We start from the raw sequence: 25,309 nt of genomic DNA, 5'->3' as shown, positions 1-25,309 counted from the left end.
GAACAAAGTTTACATTTTGGATGTGTTCTCTATGTTCTGTTTAGAATAAAATATAGACTTTTCTTTATATTTTATGCAGTGCCCCAACTTTTGGGGAACTTGAGGTTGTAAGTTAGAAACCAGTATCTTTGTTCTCTCATCTTTTGTGATTGTACCATACCAGATATATCCGTAGAATGCTGAATTTTATAGTTTTGTAGTGTTTTCTTAAACACACATAAAGGAAAGGACATAATTCTGCAGCTGAAAATGGACTTCCATTGTTTAAGTTCTGATCACTATATTCAGTGACAATATAATAACAAGTTTTGTAAAGATACAGAAGAGCACAGTAGGTGTATAAAAAAAGTTGGCAGAATGTTAAGATAAAGTACAAAAACAGTCACAGTAGCTTCCTGACAGACATTTCGAGGCCACATGTGGACATACGCTGTCTCACAACACCATCAAATCAAATCTCTATTGCTGGATTTCAAAAACCCAGTCAAATTTACAAATGTATACCAAACTCTTAGATATTAAAAGAACAGCAAGAGTTATCTTGCTCAGAGCTCAGAGCTCGTCTTAATCCAAAAGATGACAGACACAAAACACCCGATAAGAAGAATGAAAGAGAGATTTAAGAGCTACACAGCATGCTTTGAGCAGAGACCCCAGGGAGCCATTTGAGCACATCGTTCTGTGAACATCTTGCATCAACGTCATGTTTCAACAGGAAATCTGGGGATGTAACTGATCTATTAAAAAGCGATTTAGTCTGCGCCTCTCTCTGCTTTGTTGCGACTTTTATGTCTCAACCTCAAAACCCCATTGTTTTGTGAAAAAAAAGTTTGTCATGGAGATTATGTAGATTGAAAGTTCTTATCTTTCTTCACGGCACTGAGACTACTTTTTGCCCTCTTGTTGAGGTGTAGACGACATGAAAATGACATGTTATTGCATCTAAAGGACATGCATGATCCTATCTGTGCTATTTTACCAAGACTGATAGAATTGGCTGTCCTGGTAATCATACAGTTACACTCCCAGGTTTTGAAAGGCACACAATCTCAGCAAGCTCTTGTTTTCTTTTTGAGACAAAGTTGCCGGCATTTGCTTTGTCATCAGGATTTTTCCTGCACCTTTTGCTTCTACGTATTGGTAAGGTGTCAACATTGAGCTGTTGTGTTTTGTGCAAATGAAGAGAGCTAGCCAGCCGCATTGTAAACCAATGTAAAAGCATTATGGGAGCTATTTGTGAGGTCTGTGAAGAGTGACAAAATTCCCTAGGCACATACAAACAATTGCACAAATACACACACATTCAGACACACCACCTGCTCCATTTGCTATAATAGGTGTAAATGAATTAGATTTTGATGCTTTAAAAGCTTCTTTCGGCCTCGTGTTGAAAGTAAATGTCACTGTAATGGTGAGGCGTCTGTGTGTACAAGCCACTGATGATAGAGAGAGACAGAAAGACTGAAGCCGGGAGCTAGAAGAAAGGCGAATGGATTATAAGTGGATTTCAAAGAAGGTTACAGACAAGGAGGGAGTGAAAAAGGTATAGAGGATAAAATGGGAGGAGCACATATTCACTTTTAGATGGATAAATGAGTTGTTTGCATTTATGGCTTAGCCCATTGCCCCAATAATGGCACTTCAATTATTGATTTGCCACTTACCAGATTACTGCAAGGTTAAGAGACAGTGAGGAGAGATGTAAGGGTGGGGACAGAGCCATCGCTCATTCTCCAGCAAGGACACAAAGATTTCTAAAAATTGCATAGACTCTACACTATGCAATCTAAAGTATACTTCAATTTGCAGTGAATATCCACATCAATATATATGAACACAGACAACAGAATAACCCCTTGCAGCCTTTTAAAGACATGTGATTGAAAGATCAATAGATATAAAGACAGTGACAAATATGAGGATATATGAGTAAACAATGTTAGAAAGACGAAAGGCAACAGTAACAAATGAGGAAAGCAGAGGCATCATTTTATAAGAAAATAACAGAATAAAAAAATACACTGACGATTTGTATAAAGGTGAGGGGATATAGCTGTAAAGTCATCCTGTTTGAAAAATCAATGAAGTCTGCATAAAGCTTATTTTATGATGTTGCATCTGTGTACCATAGATGCACAGATGGTGCATATGCTAAAAAGTGAGCTGGACATGGAAAGGGACAACATTAGCAAACAGGAGCAAAGCTTAAAGTATCAAAAACAACATGAAAAGCATGGAGAGTGTCCACTTCTGCTCTTTGTATGTTGCCACGTCTCCATAGCTAGCAGAAGGACAAACGATAGCACAAGGAGGCAGTGTTGCCAACTCCTCAGTAATGAAAATCGCTATTGGCTGTCCTAAAAGTCGCTAAAAGTCGCCAAATGACGTCATCGCCTAATTTGCATAATTGGTCATGCTAATGTAATTGTAACCTACGTTGTTGGAGAGAGAAATAACATCGTGGAAGAGACATAAAGTGAGTAAAAAACGTCCTAAATGCATTTAGAATTTATTTAGAGCTACAAATTAAATTTCTTTTAGCAATTATTGTTTTTTTTAATGTCCTTTATCCGGGCTTGGACCGGCAAAAGTGACCCGAAATAGGCACTCTGGTGGAGTTACTTTGTGTGTGTGTGTGTGTGTGTTTATAAGTAGTTTTAAACGTTGTGATCCACAAAACAGCATAACAGTAAAAGAAGAACTGACTGCGTTACAGTCAGTGCGGGAGCAGCGGCTTCACTCATGCGCGATTCATTTGCAGTTTGGACGCATAGGTTTGAACGTCTCCTGCCCTGATAGAAGCTGCGTGAGGACTATCCTCCGCCTGTGAGCCCTTTGGCACGGGTGAGGTGCCCATGGCAGCACCCACTGCTTGTTGAGAGTAGGAGCGATACACGCTTTCACGTCAAAAAGTCATCATAAATAAGTCTCCAGTAACACCAGAAAAAGTCGCCAGATTTGTCGCTAGTCGCTTTTTAGAAAAAAAGTCGCTAAAGGGGTCTGAAAACTCGCTAAATATAGCGACAAAGTCGCTAAGTTGGCAACACTGCAAGGAGGAGCCTGCCCACAGACAGTTTGTTGTGACACTGCCCCCTAGTGACAGTACAATAACGCAACATATGGACAATGGTCCGCAAAAACTGTCCACTAGCCCTGCATTGAACCAATGCAAAAACACAGAAAAGCCTTAAGGAGATATTTGCAACCACTTTCAACTTAAAGACCAGTAAATCACAAAACCGTCAAGAAGAAGACAAGATTCATGTCCTTTGTGAAACTTTATTTTTGCTCATAGTCTGGCTTGTTTTCACGAGGCGCTCACTTTTGTTTCCCTCGTTTATTCTTTTTGTTTTTACTTGCTGTTTAGTTAGGTTTGGACATAAAAACTTGGCTGGGTTTAGGAACAGAATATGGCTAGGCTTAGAATAATTTAAAAAGTTAACCTAGCATGTTGAAAGATAATGCTAAAATCTGTCCAGTGCATATGATGCCAAGGTTTCCACCCGAGCGTAGGTGGGAGTGAGTTTGGACTCAGTTATTTCCATGCAGTATTATTATTCTGTGTTTGCAGTTGACAAGAAATGTAAACTTATATGCCTATTTTAAGTTGTTAAAATAATTAAATATATATCAGCCTTTTAAGACGCAAATACGCATGGAGAACTGGGGGATTTAGAGGGCAAATGCAATTTAACCTAAAGGAGATGATGGTGATGCAAGAGCAAATGGCAGGGCCCGATTGGGACATTGAAACATTTAAGATATGGGTGTGCCTCTTTGTACGTGTGTTCATGGTGTTTTCTTTAAGTGATAAACTTAACAATAATGAAAATTATGCTATTTTAGATTGTAGCATATTTTGTCATCACTATAAAGCCTGTCTGCATCAAAGATTACGCTTTTTTATTGTTTCTTTCCTCATTTCTTTTCTTCTTTCCAGTGTCTCACACTCTCCATGCAGTCTTACTTAACTCTTAACTCACACATTAAAATTACTCCTTTACCTCCCTCCTTACTTAGTTTAAATGAGAAAGAGGAAACTACAATGATCGCGATGAATAAAGGGTTTCTCTCAGTTTAAAGCTGCTTTTAATGATATGGAAATGACATCTAGCAAGTCTCTAGTAAATGATAACAAGTAAGAGTGTGGGAGGCTTGTGTTCTGAGTATTTTCCTTTGGGCCCCACGGACAACAGAGGTCGCAATGTGTCATTCTACATGTGAGATAGTTCCTTATTTTTAGCCAGCAGCCTACACGCTTCACAACCATTTTTATGCTCTTTTAAAGGAGTGACTCCCTTGTCACCCCTTGCAAACAGTGGAAAGTCAGTGACACACAGAAAGCATATTCTCTCACACATTTGAATTTTTTCTTTTACACATATGCAGTTTGGTGAACAGTGAAACATTGTCCTCTTTTTACACAAGCTAGTTTCTTGTTAAATAAGAGTTGCCCAATAATATCATCGAAGGAAAGTGCTCTACTTCTCTGAAACATGAACTATAATAAAACCTTTGACAGTTACAAAACTGTAGCCATTTTATGCACAAAAATACAGAAGTACTAAAATACAAAAACCATTAAAGAATCTTCTGCTGTACACTTGTCACTGTAGTGTATCTCTGTGAGAGTGCAGCAATCTGCATGTTAACTAGCCAGATTTGATTACTGCTGAGCTGTATGACTCACCTTTGATATTTATCTAAGAACCTCCTTGTGTCCCAGGTTTTCTCTCTCACACTCATACACATATAGATCACCATATAGGAGCTGCCAAATTTTTAGACACCACAATCTTAACATTTTGGCAGCTTTTGATTGTACATTGTTGGAACTGTGGTTTCCCTACACAGGTAAATCATAATCTTTTATTTTTATGCCATGACAGGCTGAACTACAAAAACTTAACATAAATAATTGAACAAATGTGATGTTAAATATGTTAAATATAATTCAGTTTTTTAGAGTCAATCAAATCTTAAGTTAAGCTCCTGTTAAACCAGAATGTCTTCTATGATATTTTCATACATCAAATACAAATTGTGTTTTGATAATTTTTTTTATTATTAAATTAATTAATTCATTGACTTGAAATAACCAATCAGAGTTAATAATATCATTTTTTAGAGTAATTTAGTACAAATAACAATTTACCACTATATTAAAATAATATAATACTGTTAAGTATCACTATTTACAACATTTTGAACGCGATCACCGTAGAACGGATCAATATTACAGTGCAGATGCACAGCAGCACCAGGGGTTAAATACTTTGCTCAAAGGCACTTCAGCAGCTGACAGACACAGTCGAGGCGTCTGCTGCCCTTTGATGTAGACTGCTTTTGAAAAGTAAAAGTGAAATCTCAAACTCTCAGCAGTATTTGTGAAAACAGCTGGTCTCATGCGGCAGTATGTGCTGGAACGTTTGTTGCACTGAGTTGACCCAGTTATTTTGATGTACGTGTAAGCGTGCGAGTGTGTTTGTGTGCGCGTGTTGACACGGTAGACCGATTCATCAGTTTTTGTCACGTTAACAGATTGACCTCACACCTGGGAAACAATGTGTGAAATGATGGCTGCGTGCACTTGTTTTTGTGTGTCATAGTGTGTCTGTGTTTGCGATGACATTTGTGACTGAATGAAAACATGATTGTCGGTGTCTTAGCGATATTTCATTGTATCAAAATAGGTTTTTATAGGTGTCTGGGGCATTCATTTTGTTTGTGTGTTTTGTTTGGATGACATTGTTCCATATGTGTGAATATACAATGATAGGTGGATGCCGACCCAACTCTCTGGAGTGGGGCCTCAGGGGTTCTACTTCATTCCTCAGGTGCTCAATTAGATTGGGATAAAGTGTGCTTGGAAGCCAGGTCAACTCTTTGCGTCTAGTGCTTCGTAAGCAGTTTTTGCAGTGTTGTGGGACACACTGGTGTGTCACGTTTCTAATTAATATCCACAAGAAAGTCAGGACACAAGGTTTCCCAGCAAAATGTATTCATTTAACCTGTGAAGGTCTTTAATACTGTGGCAAATCGGCGTATGCCTTTTGTGTTGGTGGATACATTGTAACACTTCTGCTTCCTTCACAGAGAGAGTTGTCATAGTGTGAGAAGTTTCTGGGTAACAGACATAACACGTATTGTTTGAGTTTCAGACTGACTCAAGTCTGCTTTAAAAAACAAACAAACAACAAAAAAAGCAGATAAACAAAAGTACCTGTGGAAGGAGCTTTACAGAGCATCAAAGGACAAAAACAAGGAGTATTGAGAGAGGTGCATGCATGTATGCCCGAGTGTGTCTGTGTGTGAGTTTGTGTGAATAAGAAATGTAATCAGAGCCAGTTCGCTGTGGAAAGACCTGTTTAGAAACCCAGGCTAGATTAATTTTACACGCACGCAGGCAGCGTACACACACAAGCCGTCATTTAACTTCAGCAGTGAGACGCACTCCTCAGCTGTCAGGCAGGCCCACATCAAATTACCGTAACTTCAACAATATCAATACACACAGGCACACATAAACCATCACATTAACCATCATACTCTCAGACTTCCACAGTGCCGGAGTGGATTAGTTCCATTGAGCTGAAATGGATGAAATTTTTTGAAGCATCAGTCGTTTTCAGGCACCTGTGTATGTGTATTTGTGTTATTCAAGATCAGAATTCAGATAAGATTAAGGTTATGGTAATCTTCAAGGAATTAAAGTCAGTGACAGTAAAAGTCAGTGTCCTTATAAATGTGTCACTTTGTGTATGGGTTTGCCCTGCCATTACAATCTATTGTCTTCACATCATTTCACTGCCTTTAAAATCAAGTATTTGAGTTATAAAGTATACATTTCTCTCATGAAAATTATATTTGTGAATTGGAATGTTAGGAGGTGAAATCAAGCAAACAAACCTTTCTAATGGTTCTGTTAGGCTGCTAAAACTAGCTCTCACATTGTGACTGTGCTTTAGTCAGCAAAGAGGTAGCAAAGCCTTTCAATTTAGACCGTTAGGTCAAATTACACATCGAGCAGAAAGTGGGCAACTTCTGCATCACTTTTAAAATAATTTTTTCTCTGCAGCTTCTTCAATCTGGGAAGCACTGCTGTGCCAGTACTTACTTTCATTTTGTCCAGACACCATCACATTTGCCTCTTTTCTTCACATTTCTGTTTCTTTTCTTCCTTTTTTGATAAAACATAGATATCATCTTCATATCTTGAGTCTGCATGAGTTTTCTTTTCCCCCACATTTGGGATGCGAACGTATGTGACCGGTCTTTAGCAGCATACATAAAAATGATTAGGTGAAGCGACAACGCCAATGCTGACCACTGTATTAAAGATGGAGGGGCTACATATTAATTTCCTCAAACTACTTTAAATTCATTGAAGAGTAGGCATCAACTTGTTGGAATACGTAATTAAACACTAATCAATGCATATTTATGAGTACAATATTGTTTTTTTCTACTAAATAACCTAAAGAAATGACTCACTGTATTTTTAAGCTCCTGCCCCCTATGCACATTATATTTCATTGTACTTTGATTCAGAACATTTTCATACATGTGCAATAACTCACGTTAGAAGTGCAACACTGTTAGAAGTGCAGAGTCACATCTGCTTGATTCAGTATCTCTTCTTTCCCTTTTCTTGCCAGTATCCTAGTCACTTCAAACTCTCAGTCCACCTGATGGCAGTCAGCCAAATGGAGGAGGCCAACCCATAAAAGCTCCATCCTGCTCCATAAAGCACTGACTAAAACACATTTAAACAACGAGCCGACAGAGAAAATGTGTTTTACGTCTTAGTTCAGAACCCCAGGGTGTGGATACATTAAGACATTGATATACAGTTCTGGTGAATTAAAGAGCCTGAGGTCTGTTTTTTTTTTTTTGCTTTATCAAGCATCTGGCGAATGTCACACAAAGCTAGTCAACTGTGTTCCAGCATTTTAGTATTTAGAAATTAATTGTGTGTTCAACAGTAATTAGGCTACAAAGTCACGTTGCAGCATGTTTCTGTCATAGTTACATTTACAGGATAAATCCATCAAGAAGATGTTTATTTGTGCAGCAAAAGTAATAGTGGTACGGCAACTGGGTTGACCTTTTTTATGTGCTTAAACAAAAACAAAACAAGTCTAAATGAATAACCAAGTAATTCTCAGGGTTAGAGCTGGTTTACTTTGTGTATATTTGTGCTGCAGCCTAAATGCAGTGGTACACATAACAAGATGTTAATGACACCTTGAAAATTATTTGAAGGGTATGGAGCAAAGCAACCAAAAGAACCAGTTATCAAAAATGGCAGATTAAGTCTGAATTCTGCATACCCTAGAAAATGTTTTTCACACAATATTGCCAACTTTGTTAGGTTCAGTGAAATACTTATTATTGATAATGGAACAACAGCTATTTCATTAGTGTCATTTTTGTATTTTTGTTTCTGTAGGTTCGTTCATGGTGGTGAACGCTTCAGGCCGGGCATCAGGTCAGAAGGCTCACTTGTACATGCCCACCCTGAAGGAGAATGACACCCACTGCATCGACTTTCTTTACTCTCTATCCAGCCGGGATGGAGCCAGCCCAGGCACACTCAATGTCTATGTCAAGGTGTGTGTTCAGTGTGTGTGTGAATGACAGGGGGGGAGGGGGTAGATTGACATATGAAGGGCCTGATGAAACTTGAACAAGTAAACAAACAAACACACCTCTGTTCTCTGTCAAGGAGGGATGAAGTTAGCCCTCCGGCACTAAATATCTATATATATGTGTGTGTTTGTGTGTGTGTCTGTCTGTCTGTGTGTCTGTCGAAGAGAGAGAAAGTAAGAGAGAGAGAGGGAGAAAGAGAATAAGTGATAGGTAGGTAAACAGAAAGCCATCATCTATTCCCTTTTAGCAGGGATCAAGTTAGCTGTAGTATACGCTGCTAGATAGCAGAGCTCTTGATTTTTATGTAGTTTGTGGACTTTTAGAAAGAAGGAATTACTTGTGGCTTGCTTCTATTAATGGACTCAAAAGCTGATTATGAATACCAACCATTAAAGTAAGCTAACAGTAAATATTAGGAGTAGCTGCTGTGGGATAGAACAGTAGTAGGTATGGACTTGCAAGAATGAATTTTTTATGTTAAAGTACGAATGCACTCATGGGCACCTGAGTAGAATTAAGAAGAAGCTGTGGATGGTGAATGGAGATATGAAAAGACAGAGTAAAGAGGGAAACTGGAGAAATATAGAGCTGTATGGAAGGCATACAAAGAAAAGAAACGGCATGAAGACACTGATGAAGGTATGGAAACGAGTAAGGAAGTTGAAATGCTACAGCTTTATTATACAGAAGAAAAATTTTGAGGATTTGGCTTTGAAAACAGTTTATGAGTGAAACGAGTTTATGAGTAATGTGTCTAAATGTGAAGAAAAAAATAGAACCAGCGTTGTCAATAAAGGTAGGACAGGTGATCAAGTTAGTAATCCTGGAAATTACATATTTTCCTTTATACAGCTCTACATGTTCAGATGTCTCCATACTATGACTTCTATAACTTCTATAGTTCTTTGACTGCAGACCTTTGTGCAACTGATTCAGTCACGGCTTAAAATGCAAAACTATTCACAGTAAAATGCAATATGTCATGTTATAATAGGAAACAGCATGTTACTGTTGGAATTTTTCTTACTGCAGTTTGTTAGTGTTGCCCTTTTCTTCATTTTATCCACTAAATCTGTTTTAATTAAAGCGTGCCTCTTTTCTCTCCCTGCCTGCAGGTGAATGGAGGTGCTCAGGGTAACCCAGTGTGGAATGCCTCTGATACTGTCACTGAAGGTTGGGTGAAGGCTGAATTGGCCATTTCTACATTCTGGCCTAACTCCTATCAGGTACTACAAATGCACACAAGTCCTCTGGACGTACTCTCACAGACATTGTTTACGTGCTGTACTGCTTAGATGCACATAAATAACAACAAATATGTCATCGTCCAAAAACACATGGACCTAAGTGTAGGTTGAGCACAAAAGGTACATTTCTTGACAGTCATTCTTTAATGACTTTCTCTGTTGTGTGTGTGTGTGTGTGTGTGTGTGTGTGTGTGTGTGTGTGTGTGTGTGTGTGTGTGTGTGTGTGTGTGTGTGTGTGTGTGTGTGTGTGTATTGGTCGGTTTAAGGTACAGAGACATACCCTGCTGTGTTATTTTATGAGGCTCCACAAAAGCAACTCTGTTGTACCTAATGACTGAGCTGTGCTCAGTAAATGCAGGCACCCCTGTGTCTCACACAGATACAAGGCACAATGGTAATCAAAGTGAATTAAATGTCAGTGTGTCTCTGTGCATGTTTCCTTCCCTAATAAAGAGTCACCACCTGGGGGGAAATAGCACTCAGTACAGTACAGAGTACTGGAGGCCACTGAGGGCAGAAACAAATTTTAAAGACAATTTAGTTCCTCTTTTGAATTGTTTAACTGTTCTAGATCAATAATTTGTTTGTTATTGGAATATCATATCAACATAGAGTTCTAGATATTTGAATGTTCAGATATTCTCCAGGGGGGATGCATCGAAAAATAAAACAATTCGGACCAAATCTCACAAAAAAAATATTTGAGACACAAAACTGTAAATAGTGAACAACATGTATGCTTATCAGGGTCAAATCAGCACCAGCTTTTGTTTATACAGCGAAACAAATATGTGCAATCACAAGTTGGGAATGGAAATCCCAATTTCACACAGTGACATGCTATTACACAAATCAAAATAATGTTGTAAATGCTTATAATTTCAACTACCGACACTTACCAACACTGTAAACAACATTGTCAAACTGTTGCTAATACAGCAAAGCTTTAGCAGTGACTGTGACTTTAAGAAACTTGATATGTATGCCAAAAGGGATTTATTTTTGAAGTAACAGAGGAGAGTAAAGACTTCCCAGAAGTCTTTAGTATTCAGAGTGAGTCGCAGCTGATACTGTTGAGAATCCTGACAAGTACAGCACCGTGGTGTGTGTGTGTGTAGTGTGCGTAGTGTGTATGAGTCTATATATGTGTGGGTCAGGAGTGCATGGCCCCTTGACAGCCCTGCTGACACCCTGTTGTCATCCTGAGAGTTTGCATAAACTCTGTTGGAAAATATAAGGGACTGTCCTGTTGGGAGAGTAAAATGAGAAAGACACAAAAGAGCAATTAAAAATAGAAAGTAAAAATAGAGGAAAATGCGAAAATATAGAGAAAAATATGGGGAGAGATGGTGGAAAAGTCTGAAAAGTACAACATGGATAAAGCGTGAAAGAAAACAAGAGGAAAAGTAGAGGAGGTTTAAATGAAGAAGAGAGGAAGAAGGCAGAGGAGAGGCAGCATATGTGGTTGGCATAAGGATGGAGACAGAAGGGATGAAGTGAAAAGAGGAATAGTTGCTGACTTTTAGTGGAAAACTCCCCTGGGGTTCCCATATGAGCTTCATAGGGATGTCAAGATGTTCCAGTTTGTGAAAGAAAGTTCTTATTTTTGAATTTCATTATAATGCTTGCATTTCTTTCATTCTTTCTTCCTTTCTTTTTTCTCTCTTTCTTCCTTTCTTCTGTCTGGTCTAAGGTAATATTTGAAGCTGTTTCAGTCCAAGGCCACCCAGGTTTCGTCGCCATTGATGACATACGAGTTCTGGCTCACCCATGCCGTAAGTGGGAGAGATTGTGAATGTGTTGTGATGGTTGACCCTGCACAACTGTAGCCCTGCTGAGCATCATCTGTTTTATAGATGTCGCACACTTACACACACACAAACACAGCATAAAGGACAGATTGTGAGGGTCGCAGACAGATTGTAGAGAGCAAGGAAGAAGGTCCAGACTCAGGGTCTTCATCACTCAAATGTGACAAAAACACTTTGCTTCACAAAACTCTGGACTGCTTATTGCCACAGTCTGAGGTCTACTTACTGCGCCCTGCCTACTCAGTATTCTGCAACTCCTGACATTCTCCTTCTGCTCCTATTAACTGTTTATGTTGTTTTAGGAATCAACTTTTTTACACTCAGTTTTACGTCTATTTTATAGATAGGAATCAAAACATACTTAGTCATCATTTTAGAGCAGTATAGCTAAATTCATTGATAAATGATATTGCATTCATTTTGAAAGGATTATAAATGAAAATGAAAAGTATTTTCTTTTTAATCACTCCACCAGTATTATCTTTTTATTTTATCTATGTCCAGTCTGTCCTCCATGGTTCTCTTGCTGAACCTCTCCTCAGCCTTTCTTTCTATCCGCCTTGTATCTTTCCTTTGAACAGCCGACGCAAAACAATCAGTTCACCTTTGCAACTAATTTCCACTAATCGTATTATTCAAAAAGAGAGTAAACATATTAACAGTGTAAGGAAAATAAATACTACAAATTCAAAAAACTAAAATCCAATTTAATTTTAAAAAGACTGAGGAAAAAGATGACTATAAAAAACAGTGAAAGATTTTCAAAAAAAAAGCAAATCTAAGTTTTTGCCCTTGTCATTTGCAACAAGCTGACCATTAATGTCAGGACAAATTATCATTGTTGAGTGATCGATGCATACTCTGTTAGTCTTATCTATGTCTGCAGACAGTCAAAATGAAATTAACCAGTCACAGGCTGGTCTCAATGGCAGACCAAAGTCACCCAGTGTCTAGCTGTCTGTCTCACTGACAGACCTTCGCATCTGTCTCATGGCCACAGAATTTCTCTGCTGTTCTCCAGACAATGTTAAGCTCTCCTAGAACTGAATTAGTATCGTTCATGGTTTCCCTGAAAGTGCTGTTTCTTGTTGCTAGTGTGAAATCAGTAACACTTTGAGCAGCATGCAAATATTTTTTATTAGCATGTTTATTTTGGGTTATTGGGAAATTGTTTATCATTTAAATAATTTATTCATTTTTGTAGACTAGATATTTGATGACTTCAACAAAATTTAATTCAACATGTATAAAAAAAAGACCAAGAAGAATGGATTTATATTTATCCTGACTTTTACACATCTATATCATCAACACATTGCTGTCTGTGTTGCAGGTAAAGCCCCACACTTTCTACGCCTGCAGAATGTGGAGGTAAATGTGGGTCAGAATGCTACTTTTCAGTGTACTGCTGGAGGGAAGTGGTCTCAGCATGATAAACTCTGGCTACAGGTGAGTATGTTCACGTTAGTAAAACTGTGCATAAATGGATATATATGCACATATGCTTGTTAAAAGGAAGGACAGAATACCACAAACCAAACCATAATTACCCAATTTACCCAACTTGGTGACACAAATATCAATATATAAAAAAAGTTTACTAACAGTATTTCTAATGTCAACAACACTGCATATTTATAGACATCAGTACCTACAGTGTGTACTGCTGTTTACACCTGGAATTTCTTCCTAGACTTTAATTGTAATGGATATATAGGATAAATGGGTATATACTTTTCAATAAACTAAAAGCAAATTTAAACCATTGAAAGGCCAACATAAGAAATAAAGTTATTATTTATATATTTTTCTGAATTTTATTTTATAGTATTGTTTGGTGAACATCCCCAGTACTACCAGCTCTATTTCAGAATTGATTAAAACTCCTTGTTCTGCTTTGCACCAGTGATTCCATCCTTGCACGTGTGATTTGTTTACGCGCCTGAGTGTATATGCTGTGTGCAGCCATGCCTATGTACTCATTCTGCTTTACATCCATGTGCATTGGCAAGCTTACATGTTTTCACTAAATGAGTATGTACTGCTGAGAACGCTCCAAAGGAGAGCAATGACCCTCCTCACCAAGGGGATCTATATGGGAGAGTATCATACCACAATCGTATGCAAAGCAAAGAAAATGACAGCAAACACTTGGAGTTTTTGTTGAAAACTCTCTGGTCTTTTCCACCATGCAGCAATGGAATGGTAAGGACACAGCCCTGATGGTGACCAGGGTGGTGAACCACAGACGTTTTTCTGCAACCGTTAGCGTTGGCGACACATCTCAGCGCAGCACAAGCCGCTACCGCTGTGTCATCCGATCAGACGGTGGATCTGGGGTGTCCAACTATGCTGACCTCATTGTTAAAGGTACGTTCATCTGTTTAACTTCTTTAAACTATGATGATTTATCTTTCATTTAAAACCAGAGCATCGGAAAGCAGTTTTGATGGATAAAAGTAGAGCATTGTTCAACAAATCAGATCAGAAAGGATGCAGTAAAGTGGGACAGTTCATTTAGAAAGTAAGAAACAAGCCTGGGTTGTGGTTAGTTGCATGTGCGTTTGGCTGTTGCTCATTAGGGATGTGAGAATGCTGAGGATAGAATACTGAATAGACTTGAGAATAGTGACTAGAACTCACAATGAGCCCTCATTCACTCAGTTTCTGCCCGTCTTTGTCCATCTTTTAGTTCATTTTCTTCCCAGTATGTTGATTCTTATTCCCTCCCTTTCCCACAATCTTCAAAACTCATACTGGTATTTTGTTTAGTTATTTTAATTATATATGAAAAAAGATTTTTTTATCCTCTGAATGTTCATAGTCACCTAATTCAAAGATTATTTTGTAATAGTTTATGATAGTTTCTTCTTGATTAGGTCAAAGGAAGAGTACAGCAGTACTTCAGCAGGACTACAGATAAAAGTTGGATAGAAAACCTTTTGGGTCATCTGTTATCATAGACAACTCACAGAACTACTCAAGATATCCAAATCCCAAAAAGTTGATTCTGTTCATCTGGACGTAGCGTTTTCAGTGGGAGAAACATTTCATCATTCATCCAAGTGACTTCTTCAGTCTCAGCTGACTGCAGGTTTCCCCAATTTTTTAAACAGCACATTTGCACAATGACTGAAACTAGCCCACTGGATGACCAATGGGCTGGGAGGTCAGTTTCTTGATCATTAATATGCAAATTGTCATGACGATTGATCAACAACGACTCCATGAGTACCATTCACAGACAGTTGGGGAATGGGTGCAATCACAGCATTGTAAGATGGTGAAAGACGTACTCTTAGGCCCCCTCCTCGATTCAGTGATGCACAGAAGAGTAAACATAAACTGCCTTCTTGACTCCCTGGTCAAACCAGCGTTCCTCCCTGTCGAGGATGTTTACATCCACTGTGTGATGTGTCCACTGGCCTGTAGGTGTAAAGAGACTGCGGAGCTGTGGCCTGACGAGTTAGCTCTTCTGTGTTGTGCCATCCACCTAAGCAGAGGTTGTTTGATGACAAAACGTTTCTCCCACTGAAAACGCTATGTCCAGATGAACAGAATCAACTTTTGGGGATTTCCTTACCTGGATGATTAAGCAGGCATCAAAACAGAGATATCGAAATATTTCAAACCTATAAGAAATGTGTGATATGCACACAGGTAATCAGTTTTCAGTGTGATGTAATGGGGTAGCTAAACATGCAATGTAAAATACAGACAATTTAAACACTAGCTTATCAACAATATTAAAGAAATGCAAGAACATGCAGAGAATACATCACTGCTAAACATAAAAAAATCCATTGTCTCAGATAAGCAGAAACTATGTTTGTAAAGCCATAATAGAAGGTAATCAGTAATCTGACTAATGCTAAAGAAAGTAGCAATGATTTGCTTACAAAATGTATTCTTTTCTCTGTGTCTCCTGCCTGCTTCTTCTTTTCTTCTTCAGTGTTTTGCTTTCATCTCTTCTCACCTCCTGTTTCCTCTGCCCCCGTAGTGTACTGTTCTGCGCTGTTCGACAAATCCTCTCACTGAGGACATTCAAATACTCTAATGCAATCTATCAACTCTATGACAGGGCAAAAATATGAAGGAAAATCTGCCATTTAGCAAGTTATTCCCTTTCCCATGGTTCTTGTGAACAACAGGAAATATGGTCCTGTCCTGCTGAGAAGGATATTGATGTACTGAGTAGGCTGGATAATATTGTTGTAAGGACTTTGATAGAATTATAGCATTGCAGCTATCTGTTGTTGTCAGACATAATTACATTCTTTTACCTCTCCCCATCTCCTTCTGTTGCACTGTGTTTTTAATTCTTTTTTATAACGATCTTTGTCTCCACCTCCAACTTGTGGACTTCATGAAGTTCTGAATAGGAAATAATCATTCATTTTTCTCAACGTTGACCTGATCGACGTAGCACCTGCTAAAGGGCCTTCTGTCTCTCATGAAGTCTATAAAATAGTTCAGGCTGGTCTACTATTATATGGTTAGTTATTGCTCAACATAGTGAATACTTGTATTTTAGCACTGATGCTTAAATATATGTGAAGCAACACAGGAAAAGATGCGAACACCAAGCAATGTATGCTAATATGTTAGCCTATTAGCACTCTTAGATCTCTTAAGCTACCTATCTTGCAGCATGGAACACAACAATAGTCACAGGTATTTTTTCCTGGCATTTATCCTTTAAGAGATAAAGTATAAGACCCCAAGCTCACAATCTTTTATTCTCTTTTTGAGTGTCCTTGACCAAGACACTGAAGCCCTGTGTGTTCAGTCACTGTAGAGCTGAGTTTATGCTTGATCGCTTGACATTCTCCGGGGCTGCCTTTTGACAACATCTTGTGTTGTATCCTGACCAAAGTTTATAACCAGGGAAAAGGGGTCCAAACACAAAGGCATGGTTTTCTGCAGTTATACTGTAACATACCCTTCAGTCTATGGGTTTGACTATTTATCATATATAAACAGTATATATCTTATGTTTTTTTAAGAATAGAGTGCTTCCAGTGAAGTTTAAAGATGTCTAGGATGCATTTCCCACAAACACAACTCTCTGCCCTAAAATGTTTAGTGTGAAATATTTTTATTTTTATATGTATTAAATATATAATCATTCGGCGCAAGGGGGATTGAACTGTGTTTGTTTTTAATGGAATTTGAATTGCATCACTGAAATCCGTTTCAGTGCAGAGGCGCTCCAGCCTAAATTATGTTCTCAATGCATATTTGGTTTGAATTATGCTGTTAACCTTATTTGGTGTGAAGGATGTTTTAATCTGAAGGGAGGCTGGAATGTGTAGCCTGTGTGTGTGTGTGTGTGTGTGTGTGTGTGTGTGTGTGTGTGTGTGTGTGTGTGTGTGTGTGTGTGTGCTGTTTTGATTAGATGATAGTCCAGGGACTGAAATTGTCATTACCATCTGTTAGCAGAACGCACAGACTGTACTCCTGAGAACATCCAAATGTGTGTGTGTGTGTGTGTGTGTGTGTGTGTGCGTGTGCATGCGTGTGTATTGCTTACCTTACTGAATGTGTCTGTGTGTCTGTGTCTTTCTCCTGTGTGTATGTGCTTGTGTTTGTAGCTCAGGTGCTGTCAGCCATGCATTGTGCCAGGGGAATAGCCCATGCCAACACAGTGAACGAGCGAGAACGGAAAAATTAAACACACGCACATGCATGAACACACCTCCCCGAAGCCCTGTGTGCACAGTGTGTGCTGCTAAATGTGTGTAAATGTGGCATTGTCCTTGATTCACACGTTAGTGTACTTGTGAGTTTTCTAATCTATTCATTCATGTGCTGTAGAATCATCCTGTGTGGCTTAATTTCTCTCTGGGCGTGTGTATCATCGTGCCTTTTCATTTGTGTTTTCACATGTAAGGTATTGCCATTATTGGGTTTTCAAATTAATTTGTGCGGGTATGTGTGTGTTTGTGTCTTCTTCCAGGCTTTCTAAGTGAAATCAGGGTTAATTAGTGTGTTGTTCAGCCAGGTGTGACGACAGGAATCTGGAGAGAGAGACTCTTCTATTATCACAGCACCCTGTGTGACTGTATGTCTGTCTCCCATACATGCTCATGCATGCATATTAATTTTGTGACACAATAATGCTGACCAGCTGAGCAGATGATTTCTTCCTTGTTGACTAAATTAGAAAAGACAGCTGAAATGAAATGTTCTGAATCAGCCGAGCTACTGCCTGGTGGAGGTAAATTTCTTTATTACTCAGTACAGTTAAACTCATTACAGCTAAACCTATTCCAGGATAAAATGACTGAACTGAGCAAAAATTGGCATGTGTAGCAACTTTCAAGTAACTCTTTTTGCGGTGTTTTGTTTGCAAAAAAATCAGACAATACTGGGGAAGATTTGGGTTCTATAATACTGCCAGAGCCAAAGAAAGACATTTTACCCACTGGTCTTCAGATTTTAACATTCATCTGAAGAATGTGGAGCAAAAGCAGACGGAAGTCAGGCTTTTTAAGTATAATGCACAGCTTCACATCTCTTCTGTCATCTTTCCATCATTCACTGTCCATATTATTGTTTCACCTTACTTCTTTCTTATTCATGCCTCTGCCTGACTTCACATCTCTCTTGAAGTTAATGTACGGCAAGGAAAACATGCAGTGACAGCCGTTAGTTGTCAACAGCACCTCCTCCTCCTCCACCTCCTCGCCTTTTTAAAAGCATTACATCTTTGCATTAAAGATAACCTGGTGTGGTTGTTCTTTTGTGTCATGTATATGTGGTTATAATGGTGCTTGCTCATATTAACACTAAAAATAAGTATATGTAAGTATATATGGTCATAAAGTCACTAACATATACTCCTCGAGAAGACAAAGGGGACTAGATGGGAGTGCAAGAATAACTGGAAACTGTAAATGTAGAATGACTGTACTGTCTCCAATACACTAAGAAAAAATCCAGTTGAAGTTAAAAGAGCGTGTCAACAAAATGACTGAAAGCTTGCAACGCTTCCACACAAGCCAGGCACAAAGTTTCCCAAACAGACACTCACGGCTGTAGAAAGTTTAGCAAAACACATACACACATCTACACCCACACACACACACGCACGCACACAGATGTTTTTCAATGCTCCTGTGCGTTTCTCATTTGTATGGTTCTTGTAGAACAGATGCAGTCAAAGCCCCAGGGCAACAAGGTCTCAACCATACCCCCGGCTGTGCTTGTGTTTGGGTGTGTGTGTGTGTGTGTGTTAAAGAGTGAGCAAGCCTACATGCTGACATGTCTCAGGGAGTATGAATTTAGGCTGTATTTGAGTTGTGAATGTGGTGTATTGTGCATGGGCATGGGCATCAGTGTGTATGTGTGTCCTGTTCTGTCTGTCATAGATAAGACTCAGTGGGGCGTAGCAGAGATCCAGGAGAGCCACTGACAGCCAGTGCCCCGTGGACACCATGCAGAGTGTGTGTATTGGTTATGTGTGCGAGTTCCCCAGGAATATGGCCACATTTTTCTAAGTCTCCCTCGGTGGTCATAAAGCTGATTGTAGTCCAAGAATTAGACCTAGCAGTGCCACTGCAATGTGTAAGGGTCTCTGAGTGTGTATGTGTGTGTCTGCATACTGTATATGTGTGTTTGTCCATAGAGCTTTCAGTCGCCCAAAGCTCATTCCCAGCATCTTCTGTGTGTCTGTTCCCTGATAAGGAAATCAATAGGAGAGTGGACAGCTCAGCTGTATGTGTCAGATCTCTAGAAACTCACTGACGCTCTGAACTCCCACTGGGTGTGAACACAACACAACCTTCAATTTATAAAAATAACTGTTGGAAACTATGTTAGACTTCCAAGTGAGGAGTTTTATTCCAAAATGAGATGTCAAACATTTAAAAGGCAGACAAATGCGATGTCAAACATTCACACGAAAATCAATTTCCAAGTTTTCCAAGCAGTTGTTTGCAATAATATTTGCACAAATGATACCATCTTCTTAAAGCCTTAACTTATCTACAGGCACACTTCATTCTGTAAACAAACCTGACATTCATTTTAGATGGTTTATGCCCTCAAGATATTAGGGAGGCTTTCATAGGAGGCATCTCTATGAATAATTGAGCGCTAAGAGCTGCATGAAATTTGACATAGAACACAAGTGTCAGTACAACCAGCTGTAAATACTTATCAAAACAGCTTTTCTGTGAAATATACAACAAGGTAATGCGAATGTCATGACTGTGTTTTTCCACTGATAGTTTGTGAAAATGTGCATTAAATGTAGATAAAACATAGAATTAAAACACATCAAGAGAGTGCAAGATATAATTAGTTTTTTGTCCAGATAAAGAAAATAATTACAAACTAATTAGTGAAATAAAACCCAATCACCGTGATTTATGAAGGGCTTATTATTTAGTCAAATTACCTTTAAGCAAGCATGGGAGGAAGTGTATCCAGTAATTCTGGAAAAGGGAAATCAAAATGTAAAAGTTATCTCACCAGCTGTCGTGGTAATGTGGCCAAATTTGTTTTTTAAAAGTCATTACCTGCAAAAACTTTTACTCGTGTAATTTGATCTTTTTTCGGCATAAAAATTGATAGATTGATAGAACTTGGATTGCAGAAGAGCTGTGTGCAGTGCAGTGCAGCTCAAAAAAATTAAAAATGGATAACAAATAAATAAAATGTTTATTAGTTTATCATACTTTTATAAGTTTTGTAAAGATGAGCTCCCCGAGGAGAGAGAAAGTGTAAAAAAGTGTGCAAAGTTGTTTGTTTGGCTACATCGGGGAGTGTGTAGGTGTCTGTGTGTGTGTGCATGGAATAAGAAGGGAAGCTTAAGCCAGTGTACACTCTGCCTGCCTCTTTAACCAGGTTCTTAGGGCTTGCCTTAGGGTATGTGTGTCTTTAAGTGTGCGTGTGTCTGTGTGTGTGTGCATGTGTTGTGTTGTGTTGTGTACACTGGGCAGTTTGTCATGTAATTGGTATTCCATGTCCATTTCTCTTTCATGTGCATCTCCTTCTCTCCTTGTGCGTGTGTGTGTGTGTCTGTGTGTATGTGTGTGTGTGTGTGTCTGTGTGTGTGTGTGTGTTAGTACAAGAGAGTGGACACTTCACACAGAATTTCTGAAGAGAAATATAAGTAATGCATGAACAGGTACGGTGAATAACAGACGAGAAGGACCGCGGGTGAGAAAAGGAACGAATTGGACAGAGAAAGGAAGTAAGAACAGGGTCAGCAAGAAGTGAGGGAGGCAGGCAGGAGAGGATGCAGTAAAGGTGAAAAGTTGAAATCAGAAACAGGACAGCACAGATGAAGGAGTAAAAGAAAAACGTGTTTACAGCAGAGTTCAAAAGAAGAAGGGAGAGGGCCACAGAAAAAAAGGTGAAATGGGGAAAAAAGTAAGAAGAAAGTTTGGGCGAATTAAAAGCAAGTAGATTTAATTTATCACTGCAGTAATAACAGAAAACCAACAACAACAGTAAAAAAACAGAAGTGAGAAGCAATCAGAGGAGTAAGGAAGTGAAGTTTAATGTGGAGAAACATGTCCACTAAAGTTATCCTGCTGTTTTGCAAAGCTGACAGATTTTGGATTAATTCGCATTTCATTAAAAACCACTGGAAAATATTTTTGTGAAACTAAGAAGATCAGACAGTCTCCTCATTGCTGTTTCTGAGTTCCTTTCACCTTTTACCAGCTTATCTCTCCAGCAGCTCATGTTAAGCAAGCAGGTAGAAGTTGACTGTCATCTTTATGGACACTTTGACGGGACTGTAATGTGGCGCAATCTCACAAATTCTAGTGAAAAAAGATTAAAATCAGAGGCCGTGTCTGCACTCAGAGTCATAATTACTATGAAAAAAATAACACATACCACTGAATTGTTTCCCCAATGACAGCATTATGTGAAACCTTGTCAGATACACTCCATATGACACGAAGACCCATCATAGTCTGTCAGACCAACCGCTGTGGTCTGAGAGGTACTGATAACACAATCTATCCTTATTTATTCCAGTTCCATAGTTTTAGAGCAAAAAGTTTCAACAGCATAAAGACAGCGTATGCAAATGTTGAAACTGAGCAATTATTACTTTTGTTAAAATTTAAAAAAGGCATAAAAACATTTGACAGGGGCATGTTCCTCTGTGTGTTTCATAATGCTCCAAATGTTTGCAGTGGGTGAAAACAGACCTTTATACAGGTCTGCAAAATGGGGTTTGGCATTTTCTTGCTGAAATAGACTTCTGGATGGCACTGTGTCACTCCTAAACCCGTATATACCAGCAGCATCAATGTGGTTATCACCAGTATGTCATCCATGGCACTAACACTAACTTTTGCATCAGTCAGTCTCAAGTGAGCTTGAGCATATAAAGGCTGGCAGCCTTTCTGGATTTGTTTATAAATGTTTTATTGTTTGCACGATAGAGCTTTTAACCTCCCCATCTTACGTTCTAAGAGACTCATCCCTCTCTGGGACTTCTCCAGTTGGGGGTAAGACTGAGAGCAGGATTTTACATTGAAATGAATGTTCAAAAAAACTCATCTAACATGTTTACATAGTATCGGTAATGGCAACATTAAACTACCTTAAAGATGGAAACACTGTTCTGTTCCCCGAAACCCCCCCAAGCTTTCCTCCTGGACCTGCTGCGCGTTACATGACTAGAACTTAATTTGATATGCATGTTATGATGTAAAATTGCTTTTCTCTATTTGATTTTATTTGCTTATTTGTACCAGGTAATTTCTTGGTATTTGGTGAAATAATTCCAAAGAAGTTTGGCCAATACTAAGTCATGTTTACTATAATTTCACAGTAGTTTTACACTGCACTGCTATGACAATCAGTGCTGACTACTTTAGCTACTGGAGCTGCTATTTGCAGGGGAAAAACAGCTTTTATCAAAAGTAAGTGAAGCCGAGTGGGGCTGTGCCAGGCAGTGGAAATAAGGCTAAAACCGGGAGATACTGAGGACAATGGGAGGACAAGTCAGTGGACCGAGTTTACACCGAGTTGATGAGTGAGTCAGTAATTTTCCCTTCAGGTAGAGTACATTCACAATCGTGAATACCCATATTGAATTTGAAGCACACAGGGCTGGGCCGTCAGAATACGGGCATGTGGGGTAAAAGGTATGTCTAGAAGCCCAATCTGAAAAAATACAATAAAATAAATTCTTTGTCTCTTAAATGTTGTCCAACCTAAATGATGAACAAACCAATAACACTGACCAAAAGCACAAAGGAAACATCATAGTTATCAATTAGATGCTTTTAAGTATGCCTAGGTCTAACAGGTTTGTTTATCTTGCTTGTTCAAAGATTTAAGACAGCACCATTTAAAACCATTTAAAAATGACATCCTTATGAACTTTTTTCTTTTTGGATTGCTGCCTTTTATAACAATGAATTATCTGATATCTTAGTTCACATGACAGGAGCAACAAACAGAATCCCTTGATATTTCAGCTGCATAGTCTGATAACTGTCATCAGTAAACCCCTGCCTGTTGATCTTTAAATGATAAGGAAAATGAATTGGTGTCTTTGCAGTGTTCTTCAGCTCGCTTAAATTAGAGGTTAGAAGTGACACCAGCTCTTGTGAAATATCTCTGCAATTTGCATAATTACAGTGCTGTTTCAAAGAAAAAAAAGTGATGACTAAAACTGTTGGTTGACAAAATTACATCACTTTACAGACTGGTGCTCAGTGTTCTAGAAACACTGAATGATGAACCTGGAAATCAGAGATAGAGAAGTTTGAAATACTAAAAAAACTATCCAATATAAATTTGTTCCACTCAAAAAGCTGCCATGTGGCAGTTATCATTAACACTTGGCGAATTCTGTTGATCTTATCATATCTGAATTATGCTAATCTGTGCGCATGTGAGTGTGTACGTGTGTCTTATCTTTGCTATGTGAGATGAACTGAGATGAAGTTCAAGGAGCTGTGAAATGGACCTGCAGTGTATTACTGATAAGACAACAATTTACAAGGAGATTAAGCAAAAAGAGAAAAAAATAACTCATATGGGGAAAGACAGAAAAGAAAATTGTCTTTTCAAACTTTCACATTGTTCAAAACAAAACCTTTAACAACATATTGAGATTTTTGTAAGTAAAATGCGACTCCAGCTTATTTAATAGCTACTTGATAAAGTTCGTTTTTGAGGATTTCATTCTGCGTGGATTATTAAAAGGAAAGAAAACCCATATAAACGGGCCAGATAGAGGGAGAGGAAGCAGTTCATGGACAAAAGAAAAATTAAATGGCTTCTTTCACCCTCAGTTATGCTCTGTTATCATCTTGACTGTCATTACTCCTTCTTGCTCCACTGTTGAAATGGGAGAAAAACAGATTTTGGCAGAGTGATTGTCATTTTTGGTGCAACAGATTTTTCCATCTTTTCCACCACTGGGGTGATATATTTTCTCTCCTCTGGTGGGCTGAAGCCTAATATCACTCAGTCTTTCACCCACTGCACACACACACACACACACACACGTTTGCAATCTTATAATCTTTCACTTTCCAAGAACATGGCTGAGTTACAGTCAAAAGTACTTTTAGATTTGCCACAAACGATAAATCTAAAAGAACACACTCAGAAAAACTAATATTAACAGCATCACAACTATAACCTCTAACCGGGACAGGTCAAAATTTCATGATGGCTGAGGGTGCTTTGTTGCTGCACTCTGGTTAAACTGGTAATGAAGAGTTCCTGATTTTATTACCACTCATGTCAAAAATGATTTAAAAAGAATAACTAATAGTAATAGAAGTAGGGATTTTCTCTCCCACGTTATAAAAATGCATTTTAGCAACTTTATACACAACTAAAATTTAATACCCATATGTATGTTGTATCTAGACAGTAGCAGAAATAATAGAATTGCAAAAACAGTAGTGTTTGTAGCTATCATTATTCCATCTTAAAGTAAATTAAAAAAAAAAAAAATCCAAATCTATTTTTAACTCTAATTAACATATAGCTTAGTTTTCATTGATTGGTCAGTGAAAAATTCTTACTGTAAGAGTAAAGAAAACAACACGATGCAAACAGTCAAAAGATAATCTGTGTTCTTCGTTCAATCTTTATTTATGTGCTACACTTAAAAAAAACATTGGTTTGTCCACTGACACTTTAAACAACCGGTGATTACGTTCAATCTGACGTCCACTTAATCTGTAAAATGTGTGAAGTCACAGTTTTTTGGTTTAGTAGGAAGGCTGGTTAATATTTATGTAAATAACGTATATGTGGTAATTACATGTTGTATCAAACCTCTATAGGTAAAGATTGTATATGCTTCGTTTTGGCTGCCAAATAGGTTCATGATATATACATATATATATATGTGTGATATGTGTGTGTGTGTGTGTGTGTGTGTGTGTGTGTGTGTGTGTGTGTGTGTGTGTGTGTGTGTGTGTGTGTGTGTGTGTGTGTGTGTGTGTGTGTTGAAATGGGAGGGCAGAAACTGAGCACTTCTGTCATGCAGGTGCTGATGTGAGCAGTGCTGTTTCATGACTGTGGTAAATACAAGTGGAAACTTAATGTGTCTTTTTTTTTCTACCTAGCTAAAAGGGAGCAAGACCACTATGGACA

The 25,309-nt window shown here is 38.5% G+C and overlaps 1 protein-coding gene across 4 annotated transcripts in view; it reads left to right on the top strand.

The window, feature by feature from the left end:
• ptprt (protein tyrosine phosphatase receptor type T) overlaps positions 1 to 25,309 on the top strand; it is a 313,011-nt gene that overhangs the window by 67,520 nt on the left and 220,182 nt on the right. For all 4 annotated transcript variants that reach the window (XM_039612110.1, XM_039612109.1, XM_039612108.1 and 1 more), the window contains exons 3-7: positions 8,453 to 8,613; positions 9,768 to 9,878; positions 11,593 to 11,674; positions 13,044 to 13,159; positions 13,906 to 14,080. In XM_039612110.1, coding sequence (XP_039468044.1) covers positions 8,453 to 8,613; positions 9,768 to 9,878; positions 11,593 to 11,674; positions 13,044 to 13,159; positions 13,906 to 14,080 — 645 coding nt within the window. The remainder of the gene's footprint in view (positions 1 to 8,452; positions 8,614 to 9,767; positions 9,879 to 11,592; positions 11,675 to 13,043; positions 13,160 to 13,905; positions 14,081 to 25,309) is intronic.

This window comes from Oreochromis aureus, linkage group 5 (genome assembly GCF_013358895.1).
Source record: "Oreochromis aureus strain Israel breed Guangdong linkage group 5, ZZ_aureus, whole genome shotgun sequence".
Classification (NCBI taxonomy): domain Eukaryota; kingdom Metazoa; phylum Chordata; class Actinopteri; order Cichliformes; family Cichlidae; genus Oreochromis; species Oreochromis aureus.
Note: the sequence above shows the minus strand (reverse complement) of the source record. Positions and strands in the feature narration are given on the sequence as shown.